Source organism: Amblyomma americanum, chromosome 1 (genome assembly GCF_052857255.1).
Source record: "Amblyomma americanum isolate KBUSLIRL-KWMA chromosome 1, ASM5285725v1, whole genome shotgun sequence".
Taxonomy (NCBI): domain Eukaryota; kingdom Metazoa; phylum Arthropoda; class Arachnida; order Ixodida; family Ixodidae; genus Amblyomma; species Amblyomma americanum.
Window position 1 is genome coordinate 180,937,112 of NC_135497.1, and position 27,483 is coordinate 180,964,594.

At 48.7% G+C, this 27,483-nt stretch overlaps 1 protein-coding gene across 5 annotated transcripts in view; it reads left to right on the forward strand.

Annotated features, from left to right (window-relative positions):
* The window catches only part of LOC144114287 (serine/threonine-protein phosphatase 4 regulatory subunit 1-like), an 88,746-nt gene that overhangs the window by 10,354 nt on the left and 50,909 nt on the right, over nt 1–27,483 (forward strand). For 4 of the 5 annotated variants that reach the window (XM_077647916.1, XM_077647914.1, XM_077647917.1 and 1 more), the window contains 2 exons: nt 8,934–9,120; nt 26,239–26,345. In XM_077647916.1, the coding sequence (XP_077504042.1) occupies nt 8,934–9,120; nt 26,239–26,345 (294 nt within the window). Of the gene's footprint in view, nt 1–8,933; nt 9,121–13,202; nt 13,740–26,238; nt 26,346–27,483 lie in introns of those variants that run through there. The other variant, XM_077647918.1, reaches the window with a different exon arrangement.

Sequence of the window (27,483 nt, forward strand, 5' to 3'; positions counted from 1 at the left end):
ACTTAAAAAAAATTGAGGTTGCTGAGGTGACAGATATATGGAACAAGTTCATGAAAGTGAAAGTGGTCTTGCTAAAAAGTTGTGCACATCTGAAGCCTCCTGCTGCAGATGGTGCATAGTCCAAACACAAGGGACGCTATGGCATTGCCTACTCTGTGCAATTTCTATCAAGCAATCTTCTCATTCTCAAGTAGATTTGAAAATTCTTAAGGCAACAAGATAATCTGAGTGTTCATTTTACATGTGAATAAGTTATGTAATGGGCCAGTTAACCTTTTGTGGCAAAGTGGCTTTGCACACTTCCTCTGGGATGTTCAATCCTGTCTGTGTAGATGGGCACTGGAAAAAACAGCAACACCTCAGGCTTGCATTTCAGGCTGCATTTCACTTCAGTATATTATGAATGGAAAAACATGTGCATTGGCATTTTTTCCTTATACAGGGCACCAGTATTTCAAGTTATGTGCCCCTGTGCAGTGAGATCAAGGGCTGGCTTGATGGCATGTGCAGAGTTTTGGTAATATTGTATAATTTGGACTTGGCAGGTGCACTACATTTGAAGTCCAGCATTTAATATGTAGCTCGCTTAGCTGACTTGACAGGTGCCGCATGTGCCAAAATTTAACTGCTCTTGGAAGGCGATTTGTGAAAAGAGCCCTTGAAAGCAAGAATTTGGTTTATTGGGTCTGAACTTATTACCACTATGGTTGGTTACAACATCAGAGTGCCAAAGAAGTCCTGCTTCCACAGGCATTTCACTGCCTTTGGGTCCCGCCTTTAGTTAGCCCCCCCCCCCCCCCCCCCCCCCCCCCCACACCCCCAAAAGCCGGTGTTACATCGACCCGAAATTGCGTATTTAGACAGTGTATAATGCAGACCTTGAAGTTAGAAGGCTTTTATGAATGTAAGCTGTTTGTTAGCAAAATAAAAAGCTTTCTTTAAAGGGACACTGAGGAGAAATTGGTTTCAGTTTTACCATTCCCAACCAAGAAACTTCTGAAATTATCTACTGAATATGTTTGGTAAAAGTTCTGAAAGTAGTTTCTTTCAATTCAGGGCATGCTAAAGCATAACCATGCGAATTTTCATTGTGATTGGAGTACAAAAAAAGTTCTGAAGTTTAGTCCACACTCTAAATATAAAACAAAATGAGGAACAGAGAAAAACACGTTTGAAGGTTAAAAAAACATGTTTACTACTGTACTAGTCAGTCAATACTAATGAAATTTGCACAGAATGCTAGCAAGGATGTCTCGGAAGAGGGCACAAAGCAGAAGGCACCAGCCCCATACGTCGGCCCCTCACAGTCCCGGCGAGCAGACTCCTCCAAACAAGCCTTAGTTGCGTTGCGGCGATGGGCCCGCGAGCTTTCGCGGCGGCAGCAAGCACTTTTTTGCGAATAGCAGTAAAAGCATTGTGATGCACCGGTTTCGCAAAACCCATAATCGCAGAAAACTGCAAAAGCTGCTCATGTCCGACGCCGATTGCACGCTTAGTGACCACGGACTTCACGGCGAAAGTATCCCGTGCACTGCCGCGGGCGGACGCCGTTGCGGACGGATCTCTGCCGTTGCAAGATCAAGATACGCGGCTCGAAGAATATGTTGATGAAACAACGGCTGTCGGACACGCGTCATTTCGGCAGTAGAGTTCCAAAAACGATTCGAGTCTTTTTCGTTTTGCGGCCGATTCTCTGACAGAGATCACTTCATCCGTAGGTGGGGCACGGCGTGCCGCTGACGAGGTCGTGCATCATTCCGATCTCGCTGATAACTGTGCTTCCGCGCTCGTTCTCACGCTTGTTTTGGTCGTCGAACATCTTTCTTTCGCTCAGATGCACCAACGAAGTCATCGATGCTCCGCAAGAAGCTTGAAGGATCCAAATCGGGTGCATCGCCGTCGTTGCAGTTAGGCCTAGCAGCAGACGAACCCCTCGTCATCGGAGCTCTCCGCTTGTGCTTGGGGCGTCTTCCTTTATACTAATGCCTCGTCAGGAACTTGCGTGAACGAAAATCTCGTTTCTCGGTCACATCCATCTCAGAGAAAGGAGAAAAACCCGGACAGAAGCGTTGGTTCACGTCTCGGTGGCGGCAGAACGAAGAAAATGTGTCTGCGTCCGACTGTGCGCTGGAATGCTCGTAGCCAACGGAAGGGCTCCGATCATGCCACGTGATTTAAAGGGCCAGTCGCGACTCTAGACTCACGCGGGAAACAATCTTTTTTTTTCGTATTTTTTATCAAGAATGTGCCGCTGCCGAAGTGGCTTCTGGTAGAAGAGGGTTGGGCCTACTTCCCCGCGAAAATTCAAGAGCGGGCGACGCCGTGGAGCGAAATGCCGCGTTCCCGAAATTCGGTCAAATTCGCACTTTCACGAGCCACCGCGAGTGCTTTAATTTCATTTTTTACTAACTTCCCATTGGTTATCGGCGTTGATTTTTTAATGCATAAAAGAAGCTTGGGGGAATACAAAACGCAAGAAAACACAAAATCGACTTCGAAAAAATCGCGGTTTTTTTCACTCGCATCTCCCTTTAACCTCATTGGTCAGACCTTAGATGTCTTCATTGCTGTGTTTTGTTGGAGAAATGTGCATGATAATTGGGGGAAGTGCTGGGTATCATTGAATGGAGTGACTCCGTGCGAGGTGAAAGAGAGCGCTCGGAAGTTTTTTGACAACCAGCAAAAAGTGGTCAGGGTGGAGGCTAAGAAGAGGCACTGCATCTTGGACGACATCATAGTTGTGTGCATGGAAGTTGTGTGTTGAATTTGTTTTGCCTGAGAGGCCTAACATGAAGATTTTGGAAAAATTTTGGGAGCAGATGTTTTTCTTCAGCGGATCGTACATTCGCTTCAAGAAGAGGCAAGACTACACCTTGTTGTGGAGGTTGAAGACTGGTAGTTTTAGTTTTGGAGGAAGATGGTGGAAGACACTTGTTTGCAGAAGGAGCTGCCTGGAATTGAGCCTCTTTTGTATACAGCAAAAGCTTGTTAATTCGAACTTACGGATAATTCGAACTGACGCCTGGGTCCCGGCACAGCTCTGTGTATTTCAATGGGGGAAAACTCGCGATAATTCGAACAAGTCAGCATCCGCTATGGTTAATTCGAACTAGGAGCCACTGGCTGGCACCGCTCCTCGTAGATAGAAGTTGACCCATAGCAAGTAAAACACGCTCCAAACTTACCAGAGATGTAAAACAATGGAAAACAAAAAAAAGCCGGGTGCACAAGGCTCACGGAGCCCGCGTTCTGGAGCATGCTGTACCAGGTTTTCTCTGCCGGAGTACTTGCCCGCGCCGATGATGCTTAGGCGCGAGCTGTTCCAGGTTTTCGTTGTGCTGCGGTTGCTGGGTCGCAATCACGTGGTGTAAACAACGTAGTATGGCGGTTCGGGCGATGACGGCTTTTGTTGGTGCCGCGAGCGCGAGCTATGTGGACAGCAGCATGGAGATGTTGGAGCCCTTGAGTGACGCCGATATAATTGAGGCTGCATGCTCACAGCAGACGTCGCAGGGCTCGCATGCAGTGAGAACAGCCCTCAGTGATAAGTCCGACGGCGGCGACGAGACTGTGCCACGACCAAGTGCACATAAAGTAGTGTCAGCGCTCGATGTTACAGCACGCCACTTCTGTCAGTGAGTACTCTCATGTTGCTCAAGAGCTTTGGGCAAGCTGCAGATGATGCTGATGGAGTCTGTGCAGAAGAAATGTAAGCAAATGCACTTCTCCGATTACTTTTAATTTTGACACCCCTTCCCTGCAAATAAACATGTTTTGGAGCATAAATAGCATCCTATATTCCAGCCTTAAAGCTAGCTGCTCACGCGAATGCATTCCAGTACTTGTTTCTGGCGGATAACTGGCCAATCAATTTGTTTGATTTGCCACTAGGACCGGATAACCACAAACGTGCAGTAGCGCCTAGCTCGCGATGAGTCTAGATGCGACTGCTTCGGGTTCTGCCCTCGCGGTGGGGTGCTATAACCGCTCATTCTAGCGCCCATTCGATGATTCGAACTTCGCTTAATTAGAACAATTTTCCTGTCCCCTTCGAGTTCGAATTAACGAGCTTTTACTGTACTGCAGTTTGCACCTTAGAGACGAGCACCTTCAACTACACAGGACTACTGCTGCTGCCTTCTGGACAGAAAATGCCCGTAGGGCTTGTTAAAGGGAGACTAAGGGTGAATTGGTCTGTATTGATTGGCGCGGATCGCAGAGGGCATGCTACGCAAAATGTCATGGGTTTGAAACGAATCTCGGCAAAAGTTTTAAATGCAATTTTCTCGGCCATAACTGAATGGTTTGCCGCCACAAATGTTAACATACCCAGAAAGGGCCAGGGAGTCGATTTTTACCGAGAAAAATCCTTAGGGTTCCTTAAGTCCATCTGTGCCACATTGGCATCAAATAATAATTTTTATTCTATAGCGCAGGCATACTGAAGCTTTCATAAATGTCTACCAGAGCTTTTACATTACAAGCCATTCTGCAGTTCTAATAACCTGTTCAAAAACAGCTGTCTGCAAGGTGCCGTGACAAGAGAAAAGCCTTACTGGCAGCTGTAGACTGTTTGCGAGGGCTGGAAGAAGCTTTTTTTGTGACTCCAAGAAGCAGGCAGTATTCAAACTACCCTGTAATACAGAATGCAAGGAGGCTGAGTAATTGTAGACCTGATTTGTATCACTCTGATTTGTATCAGTGACAGACAATAAACTATGCTGGCACAGTAGTGTTCGTTCTGTACCTATGGAGTGATTCAACACACACAAACTATTCTTTTCCTTGAAACTGTATTGCATGCGTGTGCTTTAGAAATGCAAAGCACTTTGATATACCAAAATCTCAGGAGCCAGTTACAGTATGAAATTACACCTAAATTGAAATTTTTTTGGGGTTGTAAAATTGTAATTGGGGTTGAAAGTTAATTTATATGCCAGACTGGGAGAAGGAAAGTTCGGCCGACATGGCCAAACTTGAGCCTGTGAGACAGGACACAAGCCAATGCTGTCATCGGTGAAACTTATAAAAAAATAAAGACAAGAAGTTGGTCAAGCGCTTACAGCGACTGGATTGTCATTCTATGCCAAAGGAGACGTAATTTTGATTATTTTAGATGTGACTACAGCACCAAATAGATCTTATTTTGCACAAAAAATTTCATAACTATACAAGAAGTTATTAATCAACATCAGCCTCACTACACCCACTGCTTAGCAAAGGCCTCTCCCATGTCTCTCCAATTAACCCTGTCCTTCGCCAGCTGCGTCCACCCTATACCCGTAAACTTCTGTTTAACATTACACCTATCATTTTCTTTTCCATGATTTGCTGCGTTATCCTTAAATTAAGCTGAACCCTTTTCATTAGCCTTAATGCTTCTGCTCTGTAGGTGAGTACCTGTAATATACAGCTGTTGTACATTTTTCTTTTTGAGAGATATTGGTAAACTGCCGTTCATGGTCTGAGAGAACCTGCCATATGCGCTCCACCTCATTCATATTCTTCTAGTTATTTCTTTCTCGTGTTCTGGTCAGCGGTCACTACCTGCCCTAAGTAGACTTTACCACATCCAGCACCTCGTTGCAAATTGTGAATTGCTGCTTCCTTGCTAGACTTTTGAACAATACATTGGTTTTCTGCATGTTGATTTTTAGACCCACCATTCTGCTCTGCCTGTCTAAATCATTGATCATGATTTGCAGTTCATCTCGTGAGTGACTCAGCAAGGCAATGTCATCAGCGAATTGCAGATTATTTAGGTATTCTCCATTAACTCTTATCCCAAACTGTCCCCAATTCAGGCCTCAGAATACCTCCTGTAAACAGGCGGTGAATAGCATTGGCAGATCGTGTCTCCTTGCCTGATGCCCTTCCTTATTGGAATTTCATTGATGGCTTTATGGAGGACTGTGGAAGCTGTGCAGTTGCTGTATATACCTTCCAGTATTTTGACATAAGGCTCTTCTACACCCTGATTCCGCAATGCCTGTATGACTGCAGATATTTCCACTGAGTCGAATGCTTTCTCGTAATCAATGAAGGCTATATATAGGGGTTGGTTATATTCTGCGCATTTCTCTATCACCTTATTTATAGTGTGAATATGATCTATTATGGATTATCCTTTACAAAAGCCTGCGTGATCATTTGGTTGGTTAGTCTAAGGTTGCCCTGACTCTGTTGGCGATTACCTTAGTAAATACCTTGTAGGCAACGGACAGTAAGCTGATCGGTCTAATTTTTCAAATCCTTGGAGTCTCATTTCTTATGAAATAAGATATTTGCGTCCTTCCAAGCTTTTGCTACGGGCGAGGTCATAAGGCATTGCGTATACAGGGATAGTTTTCTAGCATAATCTCCCCTCCGTCCTTCAGCAGATCTGCTATTACCTGATCCTTACCAGCTGCTTTTCCCCTTACTTCCTCTTTCGTTATTGGTGGGGTGATTTATTGCTGTGTGCTACTGTCTCCCTCATTAATGTTCTGATTACATTGACTACTGTATAGATTTGTGTAGAACTCTTAGGCTACTTAAACTATCTTATCCACATTGCTAATGACATTTCCCTCCTTGTCTCTTACTCTTAATTCATACATCTGGTTATTACCTATGCCTAGTTATATTCTATTCTCTTTGTAGGATTAGACCACCTCATGCTTTGGCGTTAATCAGATCTTTCGTCTCCTGAGATAGCTTGCTGGTATCCCGTCAAAGCGCCCTACCACCTGCTTCTACTGTGCACTCTGTCATGATAGCTTTCAGATAGTCATTCAGTGTATGAACAGTAAGATCATCTTTTTCAGTTAAAGCTGAATATCTGTTCTGCAGCACTGTTTGATAAAATAGTTCCCGCATTTCTAGTACACCCAGTCTATTGTATTTGTCCAAATCAAATCAAAATTTATTCATTTTTTTTTAGTGCTTGAGTTTTTCCTGTACAACCTAAGCACAGTGTGCTTGTTGGTTGTTCAGTGTGCTTATATTGTACAGGCAGTACAGTGAATCACCTAATGTGTACAAAAAATTATGCACAAACCAAAGGCATTAGGTATACTAGTACATGTGTAATAGGCAAAAATTATGTATACATATTGAGCAAATAGGAATACAACTTACAACTTGAAATGAGCCATATGTAAACAACTCTGAAATCTGAAGCAAAAACGGGCAAAGTAGAATATAGCATGCAAGAGGCCATCAGTGATTTATATGCAAAGGACGAGAATCATTTTCTTATTGCTTTATTCATTTTACGTTTAGTTTTAAAATTGCAGAACTCTTCCAGTTCATTGACTATTTGTGGCACGTAGTATCTCCTTTTTATCATAATATGTAAAGCATCGTGGCTTAATATGTTTCTATCTTAAGGAAGCGTTTTTCTTGGCGGGCATTTTGAAAGCATTTGTAAAGTAATGACGTGTGAGCGTTGTGAAATAAAATAGTTCCCGCATTTCTAGTATGCTTAGTCTATTGTATTTTTCCTCTTTATCAACTTCCTGCATTATAGTGCCATAAGCTATACTGTTTATAATTCTTTTAATTATGTGATTTATGGCTCCCATTTTGATATCAAGCAAGTTCCTTACGATGTTATGCCGTAGGTTATGATAGATTCAGCCAAGTCTTACCTCTGAGGTTGTACATCATCGCAGACACGGCTTTAAGCCTGTTACATATATACTGCACATGATTATTCCTTGTTATATGCTCATCAAATATTATTCAGATATTTAACCGAAAGTTCAAATGGTACAACATTACATGTGCATGGATCACAATGCAAGCCATGTAAAATGCACTGTAGCTTTCCGTAGTAGTTCAGTTCTGCATGTGGCGGTGCAGTGACGTGCCCAGTAGATAAATGGTGAATGCCATACTGTATGGGGAGTACCAGACTAGGAAAATTTCAAAATTCTAGTGTTTCATTAAATATTGTATACTATTGTGAGCCATTGCATTGTTTTCTTAATATAACATATGCAGATTTCTCCTAAAACTGGCAGTTTAAACCGAAACTCAAATCCGGGCATTCTTAAAAACTTCGAATTATTTTCCTGTGTGGCCGATTGCCCTAATTAAATCTCATTAAATGCCCCGGCTCCCACCTTTTCTTTAACTCAACGCGTTGGTAGGCGGAGTCAACCAGCGTGTGGAGTGCCTTTCGGCCTGTCTAGTGTCGGCTTCGATTTCACCTTTATTTTATTTTTTAGGTTTCTGTGAGTCAACAACGTCAGTAACAGACAATATAGCTACAAATTAGGTGCACGGAAATAAAAATACACGTGGACTCTGATTTATGTATCACTCCGCCCAAAAACATATACATCTCTGTAGTTCCTTGCAGCACTATCAAACCTGCGATGAGTGCACAGGTGACGTTCCGATGATGCAGAATGTAGTGCCAGTATAACATGCGCACATGGGATAGCAGGCTTTAAATTGCGCATGCATCAAATTCTATTTCATATATAGCCTTAACGTATGGTCGCATTACATACACTATTTCCAAGTTTAGTGTGTGTGACTTGCGCATGTTTCCAAAATGCGGCGCCCTTCGAAGCAGGGCCTTTGCCTCTGACTGAAGACATTGTTGTTATTGCTGCTGTCAGTATGTTCACTGGCCGTAAATAGTGCTTTCATTTCGTTTCACCTCTTTTAACAAAATGAATCAGCAATAAATTTGCTTTTTTGTTTAGTGTGTATAGGCTTATGGCGCATAAACAGTGTTTTTGTACTTTTCTCTAGCCCTATCTGTGTTCAGTGAGCAGATCACTCGGATGAGTCTCCGAGGAATACATTTAATGCAATTTCCTGATTGACTGAGAAGGTCTCTACCTTCTATAATGCTGCAAGTAATTTGTGAGATGGAGTATGCATGAATGGGGCATGTAATTTGGCAGTGCTCAGATGTTCTGCTCATCGATTTTCAGCATCCAGCTGCTGGAGCAACTTCTCCCTCGCCATGCTCACAGCGGACCAAGAAGAGACTTCTGCTGAACAAATTGGGGAAGGCTGTGAAGATGATGACGCTGCTAGCCGTCGTCAAGAGCTGCTTGAAGAACCAAACCCAGTTGTAAAGCTGGAACGCTATGCTTACAGTGACATTGTCTTCAATCGGTGAGTACCTTCTGCACAGTGCTCGAAGTGTGCCTGTTAAAGCATCCAGGCATCCAGATACTTTTTCTATGGTGAACGTTAGACCATTTTTGGTCATGTGATCTCTTACGTACAACTTGTGCGTGGACAAACCATGCCAGTTCCATCTTTTCAGAGTAGGGTTCCAGTGCTAATTCTAGCCTATATTTTGTTCAGAATTTTTATGGCTACCAGTTGTAGTCCATACAGCCTGTTGTAACTGCACTGTTCTACCTTACTGTTTGAAACTTTCTTTTGCCTTAGCATAGAAACTTCATTTCAATGGGGCCATTGCACATAGCCTGAAATAGTATGCAGCGTGGTTCTTAGTGTGCGAACTACACAATGCAGCATTAAATCTCTTGTAGTAAGGCCTGTTTACAAGAAAAATCTATTTCCCAAAGTCTTCATTCACTTCAATTAACTTGCTGCGCAGTGAAAGAAATAGTTGAGCATTTTTAATCATAACAGTTCAGTGGTACAAAGCAGCACGTACTGTCAGTGATCTTAACTACTTCCAAATTTCGAAAGTATTGTTTTTTGTCACTGCTGGGGCATTAGTGTTTCTTGCCTTTTCCCTGGACTTCCTTTCAGGAACAGGCATTGCAACCAGTGCTAGTGCCAAGTTGTTTCTTTGCGCACATATTCAGTAAACGCATGTTGGAAACAAGAAAAGAGGCTCCATAATGTTAGTCTAGGGTATTCATAAAAATGAAGGGTAACAGTGCCATATGCCTTTAGTTATTAAGGTGTCTAATGAAGTTGGTTAAATTGGTTTTGTATGCTAGGCAAGGCATATCTACCTATAATAGGAGAGGAGGTGCCTGAAGAAAAAGTCTTGAGCTATGATTTTATCACGGGCATCGAATACCAGTTCGGCTTCCCAACTGCCATTGAATGGCAACCTGCTGTGTGTGTTTACATGGCAGTTCTGCAGGGTGTCTAGTAACCTGGGAAACCTGGAATTGTTGGGGAATTTTGTGCACTTGGAACAATTTGGGGATTTGTCAGGGGTACTGTCAGTGACTCTTAACACAATGGTCTGCCATGAATCGCAACAGAACCGCGAGTGCCGAAAGACATGGTCTGGTCACACCGGCATTGCATCTTTTTGTTTGAAACGCATATAACCTATACATTTTAGCTGTCTTCTCGCTGCCACGAAGTGAGCGCTAGTTCGTTCTATACTGGTTGCCACTCTGCTTCATTATATGTAGCAGCATTGAAAAGCATTTTCCACTATAAGCTGGAAGCTTGGGATTTGTGCACTTTCGGTTTTCACATGTGAGGCAGCACGTTGCCTTACCATGTCGTCAGAGCTGTTCTGGAAAGCTTGCTCTCAGGCTGTGCTGATCTCATATGCCATGCTGAAACTAAAACTACTACAGGCTAGTTGCTTTATGGTTTGAGCTGTATAAATGGTGATTAGTCATAAGAATGGTTAGTGTAGCAGTGTAGATACTGCAATTTGTCGTGGCAATGAAAGGGGTGGGTTTGACCGTACACCCAGCCAATTTTCAACAGTATTGCGCGACCATGAATCTGCCGGCATGTCAGAGCGGTGAAACAAGCGAGAGTAAGCAGTCATAAGAAGCTGCTACTTTTTGTGCAAATCTCGTTGTACTTATCTCACATCAGTGCTGCCGCCAAGAGACATCAGAGTGTACAAAAGGTGCCTTCAGTGAAAAGTCGGGGGGGAAAAAGTGCTTTTGACTGAGATTGAACCAGTGAGCTTATGCCAGCGCATTCTTCGAAAGTGCATTGTTGAAAGCCTGAAGAAAGTATTCCTGGCAGTACAATAATTTAGCGTATGACTGCCCTGTGCGCATGCAGAGTATGTCATTTAGGGAATTTTCTGAAAGTTTCTCAATTGAAGTTTTCTCTTACTTGCAAAAGCCCACATAATGCCATAGGATATCACCATTCTTGTGGTGTCATAAAGCAGGAAAAAAATTTGTAAGCATAACTAACTCTCAAATCTAGGCACCCATATCTGTTGGGCTTTGTTGGTGTGCACTGAACAAAAACTGCTGCCAAAATTAGTGCTGATTTCCAGTTGAAATGCTGTCACATTTCTAGGCTAGTTACCAGTGGGGCTTGCAGTGCAGTGAAACTGATACTCAAGGGCTTAGCAATGGGCCCTCGCAGTACTTAAATAAATCAATATCCCATCAGGAACATTGTGTTTGGGAAGATTTGGGGCATCATTCCTCAGGCATAGCTGTAGCAGTGGTCATGGAATTTAAGCTGCTAGTAAAAACATGAAAAAGTCGGCGAACGTGAAACGAGTAGCTTGCTAGACACCCTGCTCTGAATTTGGCGTCTTGATCACACCATGTCCAGGTCACTTATATTGTATTGGCATCTTCAATTTACAGCAATCATTTCATATTTTTTTTGTTGAACATATTGCAGGCTGAGATAGTTAAGTTGAGGTTGGCCTTAGTGCTTCATTGGTATTTGTGGTGCTGCTTTGTATGTTTATACCTATTTTTTAAGCAAAAGTTCTAGAACTATCTAAACTGGCCTAGGAAGCAATCATTCATGCAAAAAAATGGTAGCAGAAGATACAGCAACACTGTTTTATCTGTTCAGCTGATGCTCATTGAAGTTCTGCACTTAACTGCTGTTTGATTCCTCAAGCAGTCTATTTTGCTGTTAACACTGCCAAAGTTTGGCTGGAGTTTGTGGTTTGCTGAGAAGTTGAAGCTGCTTATTTAATGGGGGCGGAACATTGCCTCTGTCATTGACCGAATTGCTTTTGAGATAATTTTTGTAAGACAGCTTGTACAGGATGACCTGGTGGAGTCTGTAGATTTTGTTGTAGGAAAATGTGCAGTAGTCTGTGGCAATATTCGTAAGGCTGCTTGGAATATTAGTAATGGCACACACCAGGCAAGATTTTCGTAGCAGCCAGTTAAAAAGATCGTTTGTGCATGGACGGTAGGCCCTCACGTAGTTTTCTTTTTATCGGCGCCCGAGGTGGACATTTCTTCAGGCTCATTATCGCAGCGGAGGTCTGAGGGTCGCTATCGGCGTCTTGGTGTGTGGCTTCCGTGATAAGTAGCTAGGCGGAGCCGCTTCGTGTATCCGGTCGCCGGGCTTGGTATCATTGCCACTTTTCTGCAGTCTTTTCCTTTTGGACCCTCTGGTGGAGATGCCCTGGGTCTTCTCTGGTTTGATCGTTTCGGCGCTGAGCTTCTCGCGGGTCGCGTCCTGTAAAACAACACAGGCTCGGGAGCAGTCTTTCCAACTCGGGAACGCGGTCTTAGCACGGTCACCAGCACTGCACTTCACTTGGGACGCCGCGCTTCACTTCACTTTGGATAACTCTAGCACGCCTGACATCCAAAAGCTGTTGTTTTAAGATGGACTGCACTGTTTCAACGTATGGGAGCGCTTGATGGAAGCGCCGTACAAGGACAAGACATGCTTAGCCACTGAAACGTGAGAGGGAGGAGAGTTTCCAAGGAGCTTGCGTAGCGTCCGTCAGTCGCCAGAGAATGACCGTCCCGTGCCGATGCATTGTTAGGATCAAAGGTGGGGCCAAGCTGCTATCGACTTCTATGTGGGACTGAATGCCTTTAGTGCCTAGAATGTTTGTAAATAGATGGAACGTGCCTGGAGTATCGACGCATTTTCGAGGCCAGTTCACTTCAGCAGTTCACGGCATCGTAGTTTAGTGCTGCATTTTTAGGCGTAACCAATGCATGCCGTTGTTGGCCGCCGTGATGAGTAGCGCGCATGTGGCTTGGCGCCATGTCTGCCGTGCAGAGCGCGAGTGGGCGCCTACTCGAAAGGGGGAAGGCTCTCAAGGTCTCTGCGAGAGCGTCTGGAATCCGATAGCAGAATCTGGGCGATAGGCGCGCCGGCCCTCTCGTGGCGCGCTCGCGAGTCTGGACTGGTGTGGCGCCCTTCCCGCACGGCGGCGTGTCGCTCGTGCGGCCCGAACCTCCGGCGGGAGCTCCGTTGGGCGAGGCTCGAATTGTGCGCTTATCGAGTCGCTGATTTGTGCGTCACGCTGCGTGGCAGCGGCCACTGAATGGGCCACGGAGAGGGGGCGCGTTTTTACTTTCCCCGCGCGCCTCGGATGGGGGCGCCGGCGGATGGTGCCTCCTCTCCTCCGCTTGGATTGGTCGGGGGGCCCGCTTTCTGGCGCCGGCGGCGCTCCATCCTCCGGGCGCGTCTCCATTGCCGCGCTGCCATGACTGACCGGGACGCGGCCTTCGTGTACGCGCTTCCGCTCTCCGACCGGGCGCGGCTGGGTTCGACCACCCGGGCGGCGGCGGCGCGATGGCGTCGCCTGCGGGCGGCGGCGAAGACACCGAGGCGGCCATGTACAGCGTCCTCGTGGCTCTCGCCTTTTGGCTGCTCCTCCTGCTGTGGCTGTTGTCGCAAGGCGACGCCTGGGCCGCTTTCGGCAGCGAGGAGCCGTGCGTGGGATAGCCTGGCGCACACCCACGCTGGCCGCGTGGCGCCCGCCGGCTCGGTCTTTGGATACCGACTCGGGCTACGATCATCCTTAGCGCGCGACGCCCCCGCTAGGGGCACGGCTGACCATGGCGCCTAGCTGCAGTGCATCTTCCGCCGGCTGCCATGGGGTGAGTTCTCGTTATCTTTCACGCGGCCTTCTCGGAGCCGTTCGCAGAGAGCGCCCTCTGTTATGAGTGCGTGTGGCGCCTTTCTGCCGCATTCAACGCTGAGGGCGATGCTCTGCGCCCCCCCCCCCCCCCCCCCCTTTTTTTTTCCCGGTCGCTTGCCGAGCAAGCGATGCTGTTTCTCGTCACACAGTAAGCAGTGTTGCACTATTGTTTCGGGTGGATTCGGTTTTTCGCAGTCTTGACATGCACGTTCTCCGCAGCGTGGGGGGAACATGGCGCGCGGGAGTGCATACCCAGTACCGTTAGAGCAGCTCGTGCTGGCGGGCGCGTGGGAGTCGCGTGAATAAATGAAGGCGCGCGGAGCCGACGCGAGTGGTCGGCCGCTAACTCTGCTGCTTCCTGCCTTTGGTGTGCGAGCGCGTCCTCGGGGGAGGAGGGTATTGATTAAATTCCAGCCGCTACGTTTTTCTCTCCTTCCCGAGGGTGCTCTGCCGAGCGACATCTGGAGGTGAACAAACTCTGGCCGGGCGTCGTACCGTCCCCATAGGCGGTCGCGTAGGTGAGGCCGCGTGGGCTGCTCCTTCCCTCTCCTCCGCGGCCATCTGGTTCCCTTATGTTTCTCAGTGATTTCGTAGCCGCCTCGGGTTCCAAGAACGCCCTCCCGGGGACGCTGTGCGTCCACGCAAGTCGGAATTGAGAGAGTACTGTGCGCAGTGGCTCGGCGCTTATCCATCGCGACCTTGCTGTGGTTGGACCGCTTTGCGCCGTTTTCGGTGGCAGCTCGTGCACATAGTTTTGAGATGCCTAGTATTTCTGCAAACTGCATTGAACGCCAAAAAGTAACGGCTTTGGGTATATTAGATTGTCAACCGGGGCAGTGACACGACCTGAGCGGCGCAATCCTGAGCTGGTCGTGCACAACGTAAGACTACTTTAGCGACACTTAAGTTGTACACGTTACTGCGCTTGTGCCTGTTAGCTGTAGAAAGGACAGGGCGCTGCTGGGACAGGCAGTGCTTGCCGCTTTCAGCCGGTTCGTGCCGCGCGGTTTGGCCGTGAATACTGGTGGGAGCACGGTCGGCGTCTTATAGCTCGGCGGCGCCCGAATCACGTGCTGGCAGGAGCAGGGTCGTGTCGCGAGGAGCCGATGTCTGTCGCCATGATTCGAGTTTAGGTGACATGCAGGTATTGGCGTCAGTGCAGGGATGCATTGTCGCGGGAAGCGGTGAGGGCCTCGAGATGGTGTTGATTGATCGCCGTGTTTACTCTCAGCGCTGTCGAGGGAGAGCAGGAAGGATGACTGGGCGAGGGTTGGTGTCATCGACCGCCAGAATGGGCGCATGGCCGCGGACCCCGTGACGCATGCGCCGTTGGGAGCGTCACGTGATGTGCGGGGATGCCCGGCCTGACCTTGCGGGCCCGGTTCTCTGCAGCGCGAGGCTCACTATCTTTCCCGCCTTTCTATCGGTTTGCCGCGCGGCGCCCCTCCCCGATTTTTTGGCGCCAAAACTCCATGGCGGGGCCTGTGCCGGGGATCTGCTGTAGCGAGAGGCCTTCTCCGCGTGCGTTTGCCGGTCGGCCGTTGGGGCGGGTCGGCAGGCGCCAGTGGCGTCGCACGTGGGCACGCTTAAGATGGCGGCGTTTCGCGGTCTTCCCCGCGCGTGGTCTGCAGCCGGACTGGGCGAGGAGTGGCAGCCTTACTGGCTCACTTACCCGCGGCGCATTCCTGGCGTTCTCAATGACCCGGGACCGGATTTCGCGTTCCTGGGGCGCCGCTCTCTTGCGGGATGACCTCCGCCGGCGCGCTTTGTGCGGCTTCTTCTCTGCGGGCTCACGCGCGCTGCCTGGGGCGGAACAACGCGCTTGCCGAGCCGGTCTCACCGAAGGGCATTCATCGGCACCTACTCTGTGCGTTCCTACCAATCTGTGCAAGCTTTTTACTCGAGTCAGCGTCACTGTCGCTTTGCGAAAGCGGCCAATAAGACGTCGGCAGAGACGACCTAACATCGACGCTCTTGATGTTAGCCCCGCCCAGTCTCCACACTGTGCTCGACGCCAAGTAGCCCAATAATCGTCACGTAGAGCGCTAGTTTGAGGCCATGGCGAGAAACAACTCGGCATGGAAAGCGCTGTTTTAGGACTGCTGTCGGGGTTGCCACCTTTAGGCGCCACAATCCCAACACTGAAAACGGTGCACTAGCAGGCTCGTGAGAAAGCCGGCTGCATTCGTGTGGCGGCATTTCCGAGCCCCACGTGGTGTCGTCGGAACCCCGTCGCTCAGCTTCCAGTGGAATCTCGTATGGCTTCCTGCCTTCCCTTCTCACCGGATGCCTTTCGCCCTCTCCCGTTCAGTTGAGTTCACTACGAAGCGGAAAGGAGCGTGTGTGGTGAGTTCTGTTAACAGTTGGCCGTGTTCAGCATTGCAATCCGCTAGCGAACGTAAGCTGCCTGCGTCGGGTATCGAACCTTTGGGGTCTCTCGTGAGCACTCTTTGCGGGGAGGCGTCGCTCCGTGCTCGCAGCTTCTGTAGCAAAAGTTCCCCGAGTGTAGTTGTGTCGCGCATAATCCTCGTTGGCCGACTTGCGATTTGACACCGCCTTGCTCTGGAGCCCGGCGTGTGTGACATCTGTGCCGATCCGCGTGTTGGGCTGCCACTCTGCGGCCGGTGTTCCGCCGATGGCGACCCGCGCGGAGGCGGGGGGACGGTCGTCAGTGTTGTCTGTCTTTCGTCAAGCCATGCAGCGCTACGACATCTCCGTTTTCGTATGTGGTGCCGCCGTCCCAGCATGACGAACGTTTCCGGCGACCCCCCCCCCCTCCCCCCCCCCCCCCCCCCGGCGGAGATGGATGCCGCCCGTCTGCTGGAATGCCGCCTGTTTGTTTTCTTTCCTTTCGCGCAGCCCCGCGGCTGAATTGGCTGCCCTGGAGGGGAGGGGGGGGGGGGGGTGAGTAGGAGGGCGTGCCGCGCTCCAAATCTCCCTGCTCCGGCCTGTGTCCAGAGTAGAGGCCCTCCGAGATCGCCGCGCCCTCTTGGACACAGTGCTGCTGCCCCTTAGGGGAAGAGTGCACCGGCGCGCTTTTGTCTTCGTGCTCCCTCCGTGTTGTCATTTGCATCCTTAACAAGTGGTGGGGACACCCTAGGGTCTTGAAAATATCAAATGGCGTAATGGTTAGCGTTCCTTCCGTTCGAAGCGTCGAATCAAAGCGATATTCGACAATTTACATGGTCGAGGTTGCTAGCATCCAGCGCTCCCGGGCTGGAGTTCACGCACGTGTGCAGCAGGTCCTTTCGTGTTTTTGCACTTTGCAGGAGTCGACGGCGATTTCGCGGGTTCCTCATGGTTGATTAATGAGGTTTTCCAACAGGTAGCCTTACTATTCTGATGAGCAGGGAGTTCCAGTGTAAGAAATTGGTTTTCACATGGTCCTGGCGTGCACAGGGTTCTGAACCGTATTTTAAGGTTGCTCCAAACCAGTTTGTATGCCCGTGTGCTGTACAATGTCTTCACATGCTATTACACCCCCCTGTGGTTTAAATTAAGCCAGAGGTCACAGCCCGTGTGTGTCGCTTCGGGATGTTGTACCAGTTTGTATGCTTGAAGTCAGTGCATTAATTCCTTCCCCGAACTAAGCTTTCACAAGTCAGTCGCTTCGTTTTGTAAAGTGCGATAATTTGATTTCAATATTCATGTAGCCGCCGCGGTGGCTGAGTGGTTATGGCGCTCGGCTTCCGGCCCGAAAGACGCCTGTTCGATCCCGGCCGCGGGGGTCGAATTTCGCTGGAGGCGAAATTCTAGAGGCCCGTGTGCTGTGCGATTTCAGTGCACGTAAAAGAACCCCAGGTGGTCGAAATTTCCGGAGCCCTTCACTACGGCGTCTCTCATAGCCTGAGTCGCTTTGGGACGTTAAACCCCATAAACCAACCAACCAATATTCATGTCCAGCATTCTTGGACAAAAATTTTGATAATTGGAATATTGCAGATACTGTTATGAAAATATTAGAGGTACTGGTCCATTCTTCCAGTGCGCAGCAAAATCATTCTTTAAAAGATTTTCCATCTCTTGCAAAACAGTGGGGAACGTTCTTGAGGTCATAAACTCTTTCCCGTTGAAAAAGGCATGACTCGTTCCTATTCATCTCGAACTGAGATCGCGATCTCTCACAGATAGCGTTATGCATCGCGGGACAACGCAGTCAAGGCTGTCCAGCTTTCTCGATGCGGTCACGAAGTCGCCGCCAGTCGAGTGCTCGCGCGTCCGCCCTCATAGAAGTTACTTTTCGTTGTGAACGTCGGGCGTTGTCGTTTTCATGCAAATCAAACTGGCGACCTGCCACAGTCCGTCAGCGATTGCCACAAACTCAATCGACGCAACATGGCGGCTTTGCGAAGGACTGCTTCTGGGGGTCAGCCTAGGTAGAAAGTCTCTTGACTGTGTAAAGGAATAAACGAGAGATAAGGAAAAGATCTGGCGTTTGAAAGCGTGCGGTGCGAAAGTTCTGCTTTAAACATGAATGTAAATTCATTATCGTGTAGACCAGTGAGGCATTTTTCAGCATGCTGTTTCCACGGAGCGCCTTGTGCTCAGATTGTTGATAAGCAGTTAATGTTAGGCAGAAATGGAAATGTTAGGCATGGAGGGAAAGCTGAACCCTTTAGGGGGGAAGAGGGTCTTAGAGAAAAACTTTTTAATATTGGACTTAGCAAAATGAAAACTACAGCTATTATGTATTTTAGTGTGCTGTTTTCAAATATGGTGTCCATTTTTGTGTATGTAATTTCTTCAAGAATTTCGGTAAAATTATTCTGACTTCTTGAAAAAATTTGGCTACTGAGATTCAAATAAATTTTATCCCAATGAATTCTATTACAAATGCTTGTAATAAGTGTACTTTCATTGTTCTAGCCCTTCGGCAGGCAAAGTTACACTGTTTTGAAGTTAGCATGAAAGTGGCGAGGAAAAAGGTTATTTTTCTTTATGCTGTTTAATATTTTCACGTTTTATTGAGAGTGCTGTTAATAGTTGTATTGCAAGCTCCAATCATTGAGCTTTAAAATAAACCAAGAGTGGTGAAAATCGCGCGAAGCAAAGCCGGGAAAAGCTTTGTCAGCAGTGCGTAGGGTGGCGCAGAAAATGAAACTGATAAAAACGAAATGAAACATTCTGAAGCTGTGTAAGCACATTATAGTGCTTAATTTTCCGAAACAAACAGCTTAGAAGGCCCACAGCGAACAGTCTGAATCACATTTTTGCCGTTGCCGCCGCTTAGCAAGCTGCGAAAATGAGGTCGAAGGTGCACGCCGTACTGTGCAGCAGTCTGTCGATCGCTGCTGCCAAACTGGCTATTTTATCATCGGCGTGCTTTCCCCGTGATCATCGCTGGGCAGAAATGCGTCTACTCTGACCCGCTGCTGCCAATCTCGCCCGAGCCCGCGACTTGGAGGGCGAGCGCCGAAGCTGGTGAAGAAGCGCTTATCACGACAGACGAATTGCTCTTCTAGGCCTCGTTGTTCCCTGTTCCGATCGCTGCTTGCGAAGATAAAACCATCACGTCCGCTGCAGCCGCGATCTGCACCGCGCTCGGAACGGCTGCCAAGGTCGGGTCCGCGCTCAGGCACTCCGCTGCTGCTGGCTGACATCACTTCAGCTTGCTATCTGCGGCCCTTTTTTAACGTTTTCCCCAAACTCATGCGCGCTGCGAACTTCCGATACGGTTTCGTGCCACGGTGGTCTTTTTCAGAATGGCGTCGCAGGACGGGCGCGGAGCGTTCAAAAAAATGGCGCCGGCCAATGAAGCGCGTGAATTTCGCCACGTGATGTCCAATAACCAATAGCATTGCCGCGTTTTGTATTTGGTTTTGTCTTTCTCGGCGACCATTCGCGGTAGACCCTTCGTACTGGCGGGAGAGAAAGGTGAGGCGTCGCTCTTTCAAACGAGACCAAAGTCGCCTCGCTGCGCCGCCTATTTTTGACGCGACGCAAAACGGGCATGTTCTAACCGATTTTCGCAAGCTCTCTTGTCAAAATTGCATCTTTGGGTGTCGATTTCTCGTACACTACACGGTATTCAGCCAGGAAACTTGAAATTAAGATGTAGAAAATGACGAGACATATACAACTATGACAAAACTGAAGTCTATTTTTTCGCCATATTTTGGTCCCAAAGACCCGCGTCCCCCTTTAAATCGGGCGGTGGCTCAAGCCACCTAGCCATGTCTTGTGAAATTTTACTCCTGTCTTGCTTTTAGCCACCAATCGATAACCTTCGCTTGGTTGCTTCTAGCCGCTTAAAATCTACTTTCCCTGCACTGTCCTTAAACGCCAATGCCTTGGATAAATCAGCCCCGCTGCTTTCCACTGTAGGGTGAAGCCCTTTGCAGAAAAGTATCAAGTGTTCAGCCGTTTCCTCCTCCTCTCCGCACGCAACGCACAACGTCTGTCTTAGTCCGCAAAACTCCCGCCCTGGCCTCAAATAACAAGGAGCTTCCCCTACAATTGTCATAGATATTTTCTTTGGCAATTTCCTGCTTAAAAATCATGTATGTTCCCAGTGCTGATTTCGTCAGCATTCCTGTTTTCCACAGAGCTCTTTCTTTAACCTTTTCCTTGACCGATAATTGCTGATTAGCTCCCATACTGCTGTCCAGATATTTGCTTGACAATTTTCTAGTTCGCTTTCCCCATTTCGTGTCAACATTCCTTACGTACAGGTATCTGAAAACTTTCCTAGCCCACTGCTTTTCCCCCATCTTTCTCAATCGTTCCTCAAATGCTATCTTACTGCTAGCCTCTCTGCTCTCGAAGGACGCCCATCCCATATATCACCCTGTACCCCCTGATATGGTGTATTGCCGTGTGCTCCCAAAGCTAACCTCCCTACTCCCCGTTGTTTAATTTCTTGCCTTGCTTTAAACATCTGGTCTCATGCACAGGACCGCATTACCGAAAGTCAGGCTAGGGACCATCACCCCTTTCCAGATCCCTCTTACCACTTCATACCTATTGTAATTCCACAATGCCCTATTTTTCATGACAGCTGCATTCCTGCTGGCTTTATTCAATACATATTTTTCATGCTGTGTCGTATACTCAGCACCATTATTTATCCGCACCCCAAGATACTTGTACTCATCCACTACTTCTAGCGTGAACTCCTGTATTCTATTCTCGCCGACCTCATCATTAAATATCGCAAGGCGGACCAAACCGCGGTTATCGCGAACCGAGCTTGGCGACCTCGGTTTGCGTCCGAGTGCGAAAAGCATACGAGCTGGTCCGCTTCAGCAACGTACCACTTATAATCAACTCCGCACATCTCCAACCAAAAATTTCAAAGCCAACGTATCGAAGCCGGCTCGGCTCCTTCATCAGGGGTGACTGGGGGCAGTAACTAGCGTCCTTAAGTATGCATGGTGTTTTCGCAGAAAATCGTGTTTCAAGAGTAACGTATTAACATAGGCAGTGTCCGACGCCGCAGCAACAGTGCACTGCAGCGCCGACCCGCGGTGCTCAAGCCACGCATTCTAGCGCTGTAACGTCGAAAAGGACCGGCCCCTGCCGCATCGTTACAATGGGCGACAAGTTCGCAACGCCCGCAGCACCGGATTCCGCGAGCCTACGGCAATAGTGCCGCCCGCGATAGCGGCGGACGACGGCGCACTGGCAGCGTGCTGCGCCCTAGTCGTCGCTAGGCCTAACTTCTTTTGCCTCGAAAGTACGACGGACAGCGCTTTTGAATTGACCAGCGCTATAGTAAATGGTCTGCTCAGAGCACTGCTTTAGTGACTACCCCATTGTCTCATATTGAAAAGATTTCAGCGGAGCTAGCGTGCAAGCAGATCGGGTTATCCGCGATTCACCGGCGGCAGCCTCTACGCCGCTGTGATCTTAAACTAGCTTGTATCGCAGTTATCACTTCTACCGTCGGCTTGGTAGTCAGCGATCCTCAAGGAGGATTCATTTTTGACACTCCCTTATCTCGAGGCTTATTAAATACGAGAAACCTTGGCATGGTTTTCTGTCGCTGGCTCCAGAGATCCGCCGCCGAGAATTTCTATTGGCGCGGACGGCACTCTAGGCACTGCATTGTAAGATGGTTGCAAATGCCGCTTCGCTCTACCGATCACGCGGCACTTGGTTGCACCTAAGGGGCCGTTGGTTGCCGTAACCGAGGACTGTCGTGAGCCGTGTGACAACGGCGACTAGAATATTAGGCTAGTTCGTGGCGCCGCTGCAGTCTCGTGACAGTGCAGCCTTTTCGGCATACTGCGTTGTCATAGCGCAGCTGCTACTCCAGTCTGCGCCTCATCTGACGTGCCCATCTGTGGGGCGTCGTCGCGCGTGCGCTGTGTGCCAGCTCCGCACCAATCGCGTAGCGGTGGCACGTAGCAGCGCATGGGACCTGGGTGCCCCAAGCTGCTCCGCTTTAACGAGCGCTCGGAACGCGTCGGGTGGCATTCTTCTTCGCAGGGGGACCAAGCGCGCTCTCGCGCCCACAGGCCTGCACATTTCAATGCTGGCCAGAACCAGTCTGTGCGAGTGTTGGGAAATACGAACAGCGCTTTCATGCAACACGTCAAGCAGTGCTGCGGATTTAGCTACTTCGCCACTCTTCAGGGCGGCTGAGCTGGTCCCTTTCTTTCTGCGCACCTAGCGTGATTTCTTTTCTTCCGTGTCTTGTGAATTGATTCGTGCGCTGGTGTTTGCTTACAGCGTGACGCTGACTGGTCGCGGTATACGTGGGGAGATATTTATGGCCAAGTGCTTGTTGGAAGGGTTGAACTGGTGCATATCGATGCTGAATCAGCACGGAAAATAGTGGACGTGTGCACTTCGTTATCTTCGAGGGAGTGCATGCGTTTTTTTCCCCCGCATACATTGGACAGCATGACTTGTTTAAACCGTAGCATGTGCTCGCATTGACGAGGCGTTGGAACATATGTTCGAGCACGCATAAATCCCCTACGTCGCATCTGCGTGGAGTGAATTTTTCATTTATTTTTTTTCGCCACATAGTGCGGCGGGCGACTGCGTTTGTCGAGCCCAAAACGAGCTCTCTCGCCGAAGCGTCACGAGCGTGTAAATAAGGCGTTTTCGTGCGTAAAAATTCCACTGCCTATCAATGGAATTTCTTGCTGTGCTGGGGCAAAAAGTTTTAGCGACAGTACCGAATGTGTCGCTCAGAGACGGGGACTAACGCGCTTCCTTTCGAAACCGCTGATTCCTTCATAGCGGCATTTGGCTGTTTAATTTCTTAAAATGTCGCGCTGCATAATTTGCCCTTGGTTTTTTTTTTTTTTCGGGAAGCGCTGCCGTGGTGGCTCAGTGGTTATGGTGCTCGGCTGCTGACCCCAAAGACGCGGTCTCGATCCCGGCCGCGGCGGTCGCATTAGGATGGAGGCGAAATTCTCGAGGCCCGTGTGCTGTCCCAAGGTGGTCGAAATTGCCCGTAGCCCTCCACTTCGGCGTCCTTCATAGCCCGAGTCACTTAGCAAACAATTTTTTTTCTTTCGAAAACGAAGCCCGGCTCCAGTGCCCGTGTCTGGTCGTCGTCGTCGGTAGATGCTGTCGCACCGCGTGCGCGGCGGGAACGTCCCCGGGCGAACTTCGTGTGTTATTCGCAGGTTTTCGCTCCTTCGGCCTTTAGCCTCCAGTCACGACACTTAGGCCATCACCGCGGCTGGCCGAGTGGGTTACGAATGTGCTGTCCAGTCCCGTTCCGGGCTGTGGCTGTTTTTTCCCCTGCTGGATGTCATCCTGCTAAAAATGGGTGAGGTGCATTTCCGAAATGAACGCAAAGAATCCTTGGAAAATCAGTTGCCATCTACTTCCGGTCCCAGTTTCCTCCCACTTTGCCTGTTGCATTGCAGTCGCGGTGTATGCCGGTATTGTATTCATTCGTTTATTTGTGCTGTGACAGCACCATCCTAAAGCACCGTAGTGCGCGCACAGGCGTATTTTGGAGCCTGTCTGGGCATAAAGCGCGACCAGCGAGCAGGTGGCGCGAGTGGGGCGCAGATATCTGTACACGTCGTGTCCGGTTTACAACAGTCCGAGGACGGCGGAGCTCTGGGGGAACTTTTTTTTTTTTCATGGTTTGGAGCTCTTCCAGGTCCCCCCCCCCCCCCCCACCCCCCCCCCCCCCCCACTTCGCGGTTTAAGTTGTCCCTTTCTGCCCCCCAAACCCCATTTCTTCACACTGGGCGCCCAGGCCCTGCACATACGCGAGGAGTTGCCACAGCCGGTTCTAAGCCGGTTGCTTCTAAGCCTGCTTTACAAGCTAACTTAACGCTCTTAGTTAATTAACTAATTAGGCGGAATACAAAAATATATTCTGGAGAACGCCACATGATTGCAAACAATGTGTCGTTGGATTCAGCGGGCTGCGGTTTACCGCTTTTTTAAAACCCTTGGTTCAAGTTCTGTGAAACGCCCTGTATAGCTCGGGCTTTCCTGCCTTTCTGTGAGATGCGAGCTCCGTGCCCATGCATTAACATTTCGGTACAGCAATCCATTTCCATCGCATGCATCAGCTACAATACAGTTAAAAAACCACCTTAGGAGACAGAGAAAACCACTGTCTGTATCAGCGGCAGAGTTTTTTCACTCGCATGTCCAAATAAAGCGATCCAGTAGACGCAGCAACAAATCCACTGCTATTCACTCGGCACCCATCTTGCAAAGTGCAGCTCCGCTCTGCGGAAAATTTATCAGTGCGCTTCCATTTACTACACCCATGCCTTTGAAAAATAAACGGAAGTTTTTAAGTTTTTCCGGCGCATTATTCATTGCTTATTTCTGACTAGTAACGCATGTGACTAGATCACGGCATCAAACAACAAATGTTTTTTGCTTCATCGCGTTCGTTATTTCCAGTAAGATTTTTCTGCGCGGTAACAATAAATTTCCGCAAAAGCGCTTGTAATTTTAGTTTTTTTTTTTGCACTGTAGGCTGGCTGTTCTGCGTATGCGCTGCAAGCGATCAGTCGGTTTCAGGTGCGTTTGAAGTAGTTCAACGCATGGGTCATTATAGTGTTCCGTATTTGTCCGGGTTGTAACAAATTCTGCCCCAACTAGCCTCTTTGGGCTCAAGCATAGGGCAGCTGGTCCCGACATACGCCGCCGTGAGCGCGGCGGAGGAGGCGAGTTGTGTGGAAAGAGAATCTTTCTCTCTTTCTCCGGGAGGACGCTCGTGACTGCGGCGGGTCGGTGAGGGCGTATGAACGGTGGGCGCCCTTGGCGCACCCCCGCTTCCCCTCCTGTTCTGCTCACAGAGGGCGGTCGAAGGTCATTGACCTTCCATTTCTCCCGTGCCTTCTCTCCATCTGTGTAGTATCTGGTTCTGCTCCGGCCCCCATTCTCTCCTCTCTCCCATGTTTTCTTGTGCGCCCGCCCTCCTCGCCCGGCTGTTCATTGGGAGGGAGGGAGGGAGGGGGGGGGGGACTCTTGGTGTAGTAGGGCCAGGGCCCTGCCCTCTTTCCTTCCTGGGGCATAGCCCTGGATGCCTGGCCTGTTTTCTGTCTGCTTCTGGTGGTCTGCAGAGAGAGAGTTACTTTGTGGGAAATGCTGCTTGCCCTGCTGTGTGCTTGGTGGTTACTCACTGGTTCAAGGGTTCATGCTGTTTTGAAGCCCAGAGTGGATATAAAAGCGCCAGATGTGAATGTCGTGGGAATGCAGTTGCAAGAACAAAAAACACTAATAAAGCTGTCATGTGTGAATGCATGCCACAAGGAAACACTCCAAGCTGCTGGCCACTGATGTTGCTTTACCAGAATTAGTGAAGGTCCGTTTGTTTGGCTAATGTGTTTTCCACCATCATGGTGCCCATAATGTCACATGCAAGCTCTAGAATATGAGCAATGTAGTTCACTGTGGAACTAATGCAACATATTATGTAAAACTAATGTCCCTATGAAGTGTGGCCAAAGCAAAGGGTGTATATTGTCATGGCATGGTCAGTCACCATGCTATAGTGAATCACCCTTTTTGTTTGTTTAGCAAATGAGAGGTTTACGGGCTGTCATAACTTGATATTACTTTTTGATGATGCTCCTGTCCTGAGCATTTGTTGCAGTGCCCTTACACAGTGAAATGCCTTAGCTGATAATGTCATGGCGCTGTTGTGTGCTTTGTTCATTGGAGTGGCCCAAGTGCAGCCTGTTTGTTTGTCTGGAAAATTGGGCTGGTCATCTTAGCCTCTTTTTCAAGACTAGCAGCAGCATTTTTAAAAACGCTCATTGTTGGGGGTTATTTTCTGGACACTAATTAGGTGTAATTGTGATTAGTTGCTGTTGGCTGAATCTGTTGATCTTTGTGGCTAAAGAGACTTGCAATACCTCAGTCACCTGTGTTATTTTGATTTAGCAAATGGAGGAATTGATATCTTCCATCTGGAAATTAAGGAGGTGGCTGCATGATGGTAGTTAGGCTGTTCTTTTCTGTGAAAATGTGATCCCAGCTGGCTGCATTCTAAAAGGAAGCTTTGTGTTTGTGTGCAGACAACTGGTGGCTCGGAACATTGTGGACACCTTGCGTGCTGTTGTTGACTCACAAGAAGCCGTTGATGCTGTGCTTACAGCACTTAGCTCACTCTCCTTGGACTGTGGTAAGCAGGATTGTCCCATGAACCTTGGTTGCTTTCAGCACTTCAATACAGTCGTGCACAAAAGCTCACTGGATACGAGTTCGGGGGAAAAAATTTCTCTACATGGTCAAGTAAAGCAGTTCAATGACAACCCCAACAGTACGAGTGGACTTACGTGCTCCAAGCACTGGAATGCCTTTTCTAATGTGTATGTTTCAGAATGTACATTTTTGCATGATGGTCGTGGATAGGGTCTGATAGCAACCCCAGGCATCTGCCGCAGTGGCGGTGTGCCAAATTTAATTTTCGAAATAGGGTTTTAACCAAGAAAGGTCAGTATTCTTTAACATGTGTGCCACACCTAGCTGGTTATTGATGGGCGTTGCACACAGATAAAGGAGAAAATTGAGATTGCAGTAACGTGCCACCAGATGAGGACTAGACAGACTGGACAGCCAAGGGCGGAGGACCAACAGAACAATGCGCACAGTACCTGCATGCGCCGGCTGCATGTTGGCTTCCGCTGGGTTGTTGCTGTCCCTTTGTGTGTAGTTCATGCTGAAACTGCATGAACGGCTTCATGGGACGATATGGTGCTCGCAGGTAAACGGCCTCATTGGCACTGGCATGCTAATGGTAAGGGGGCTTTTTGGTGCCAAAAAAGACTGCTTGGCTCTTGCTGGAGAGACGGGGTCAAGCCTTGCGCTGGCGTCTGCCCAAAAGAGGAACGAAACTGTGCTGTGCATTGTCAGAAGACATCTATTCCGTTCCTGCAACGTGTTGTTGAATCACTGAATCGTCGGGGAACAGCACTGGAACATCGAGATTAATGCAGTCGCTCATGATTTATTATAATACCTTCTTACGAAATGTGGCCTGCTAGCAAAGCCCTGTTAACTGCCATTACCTGCTTAGAGCAGTTGCTTAGTTACGTAGGCTCACCGACCTGCATGTAAGGACACTGTCAAGAAACCACACATAAGTGCCACGAAAGTCACGTTCTGACCACCTCCACGGTTGCTGTCAACGTGCGTACCAAGTGAGGCCTTACCTCTTCATCCACCCAGTGTCGAAACAGTCTACATGAAAACGAAACAGTCTACATGAAAACTTCGCTTTTAGAAGGAGACTTCCACTTGGTTTTTGTCTTGCAGTTCCA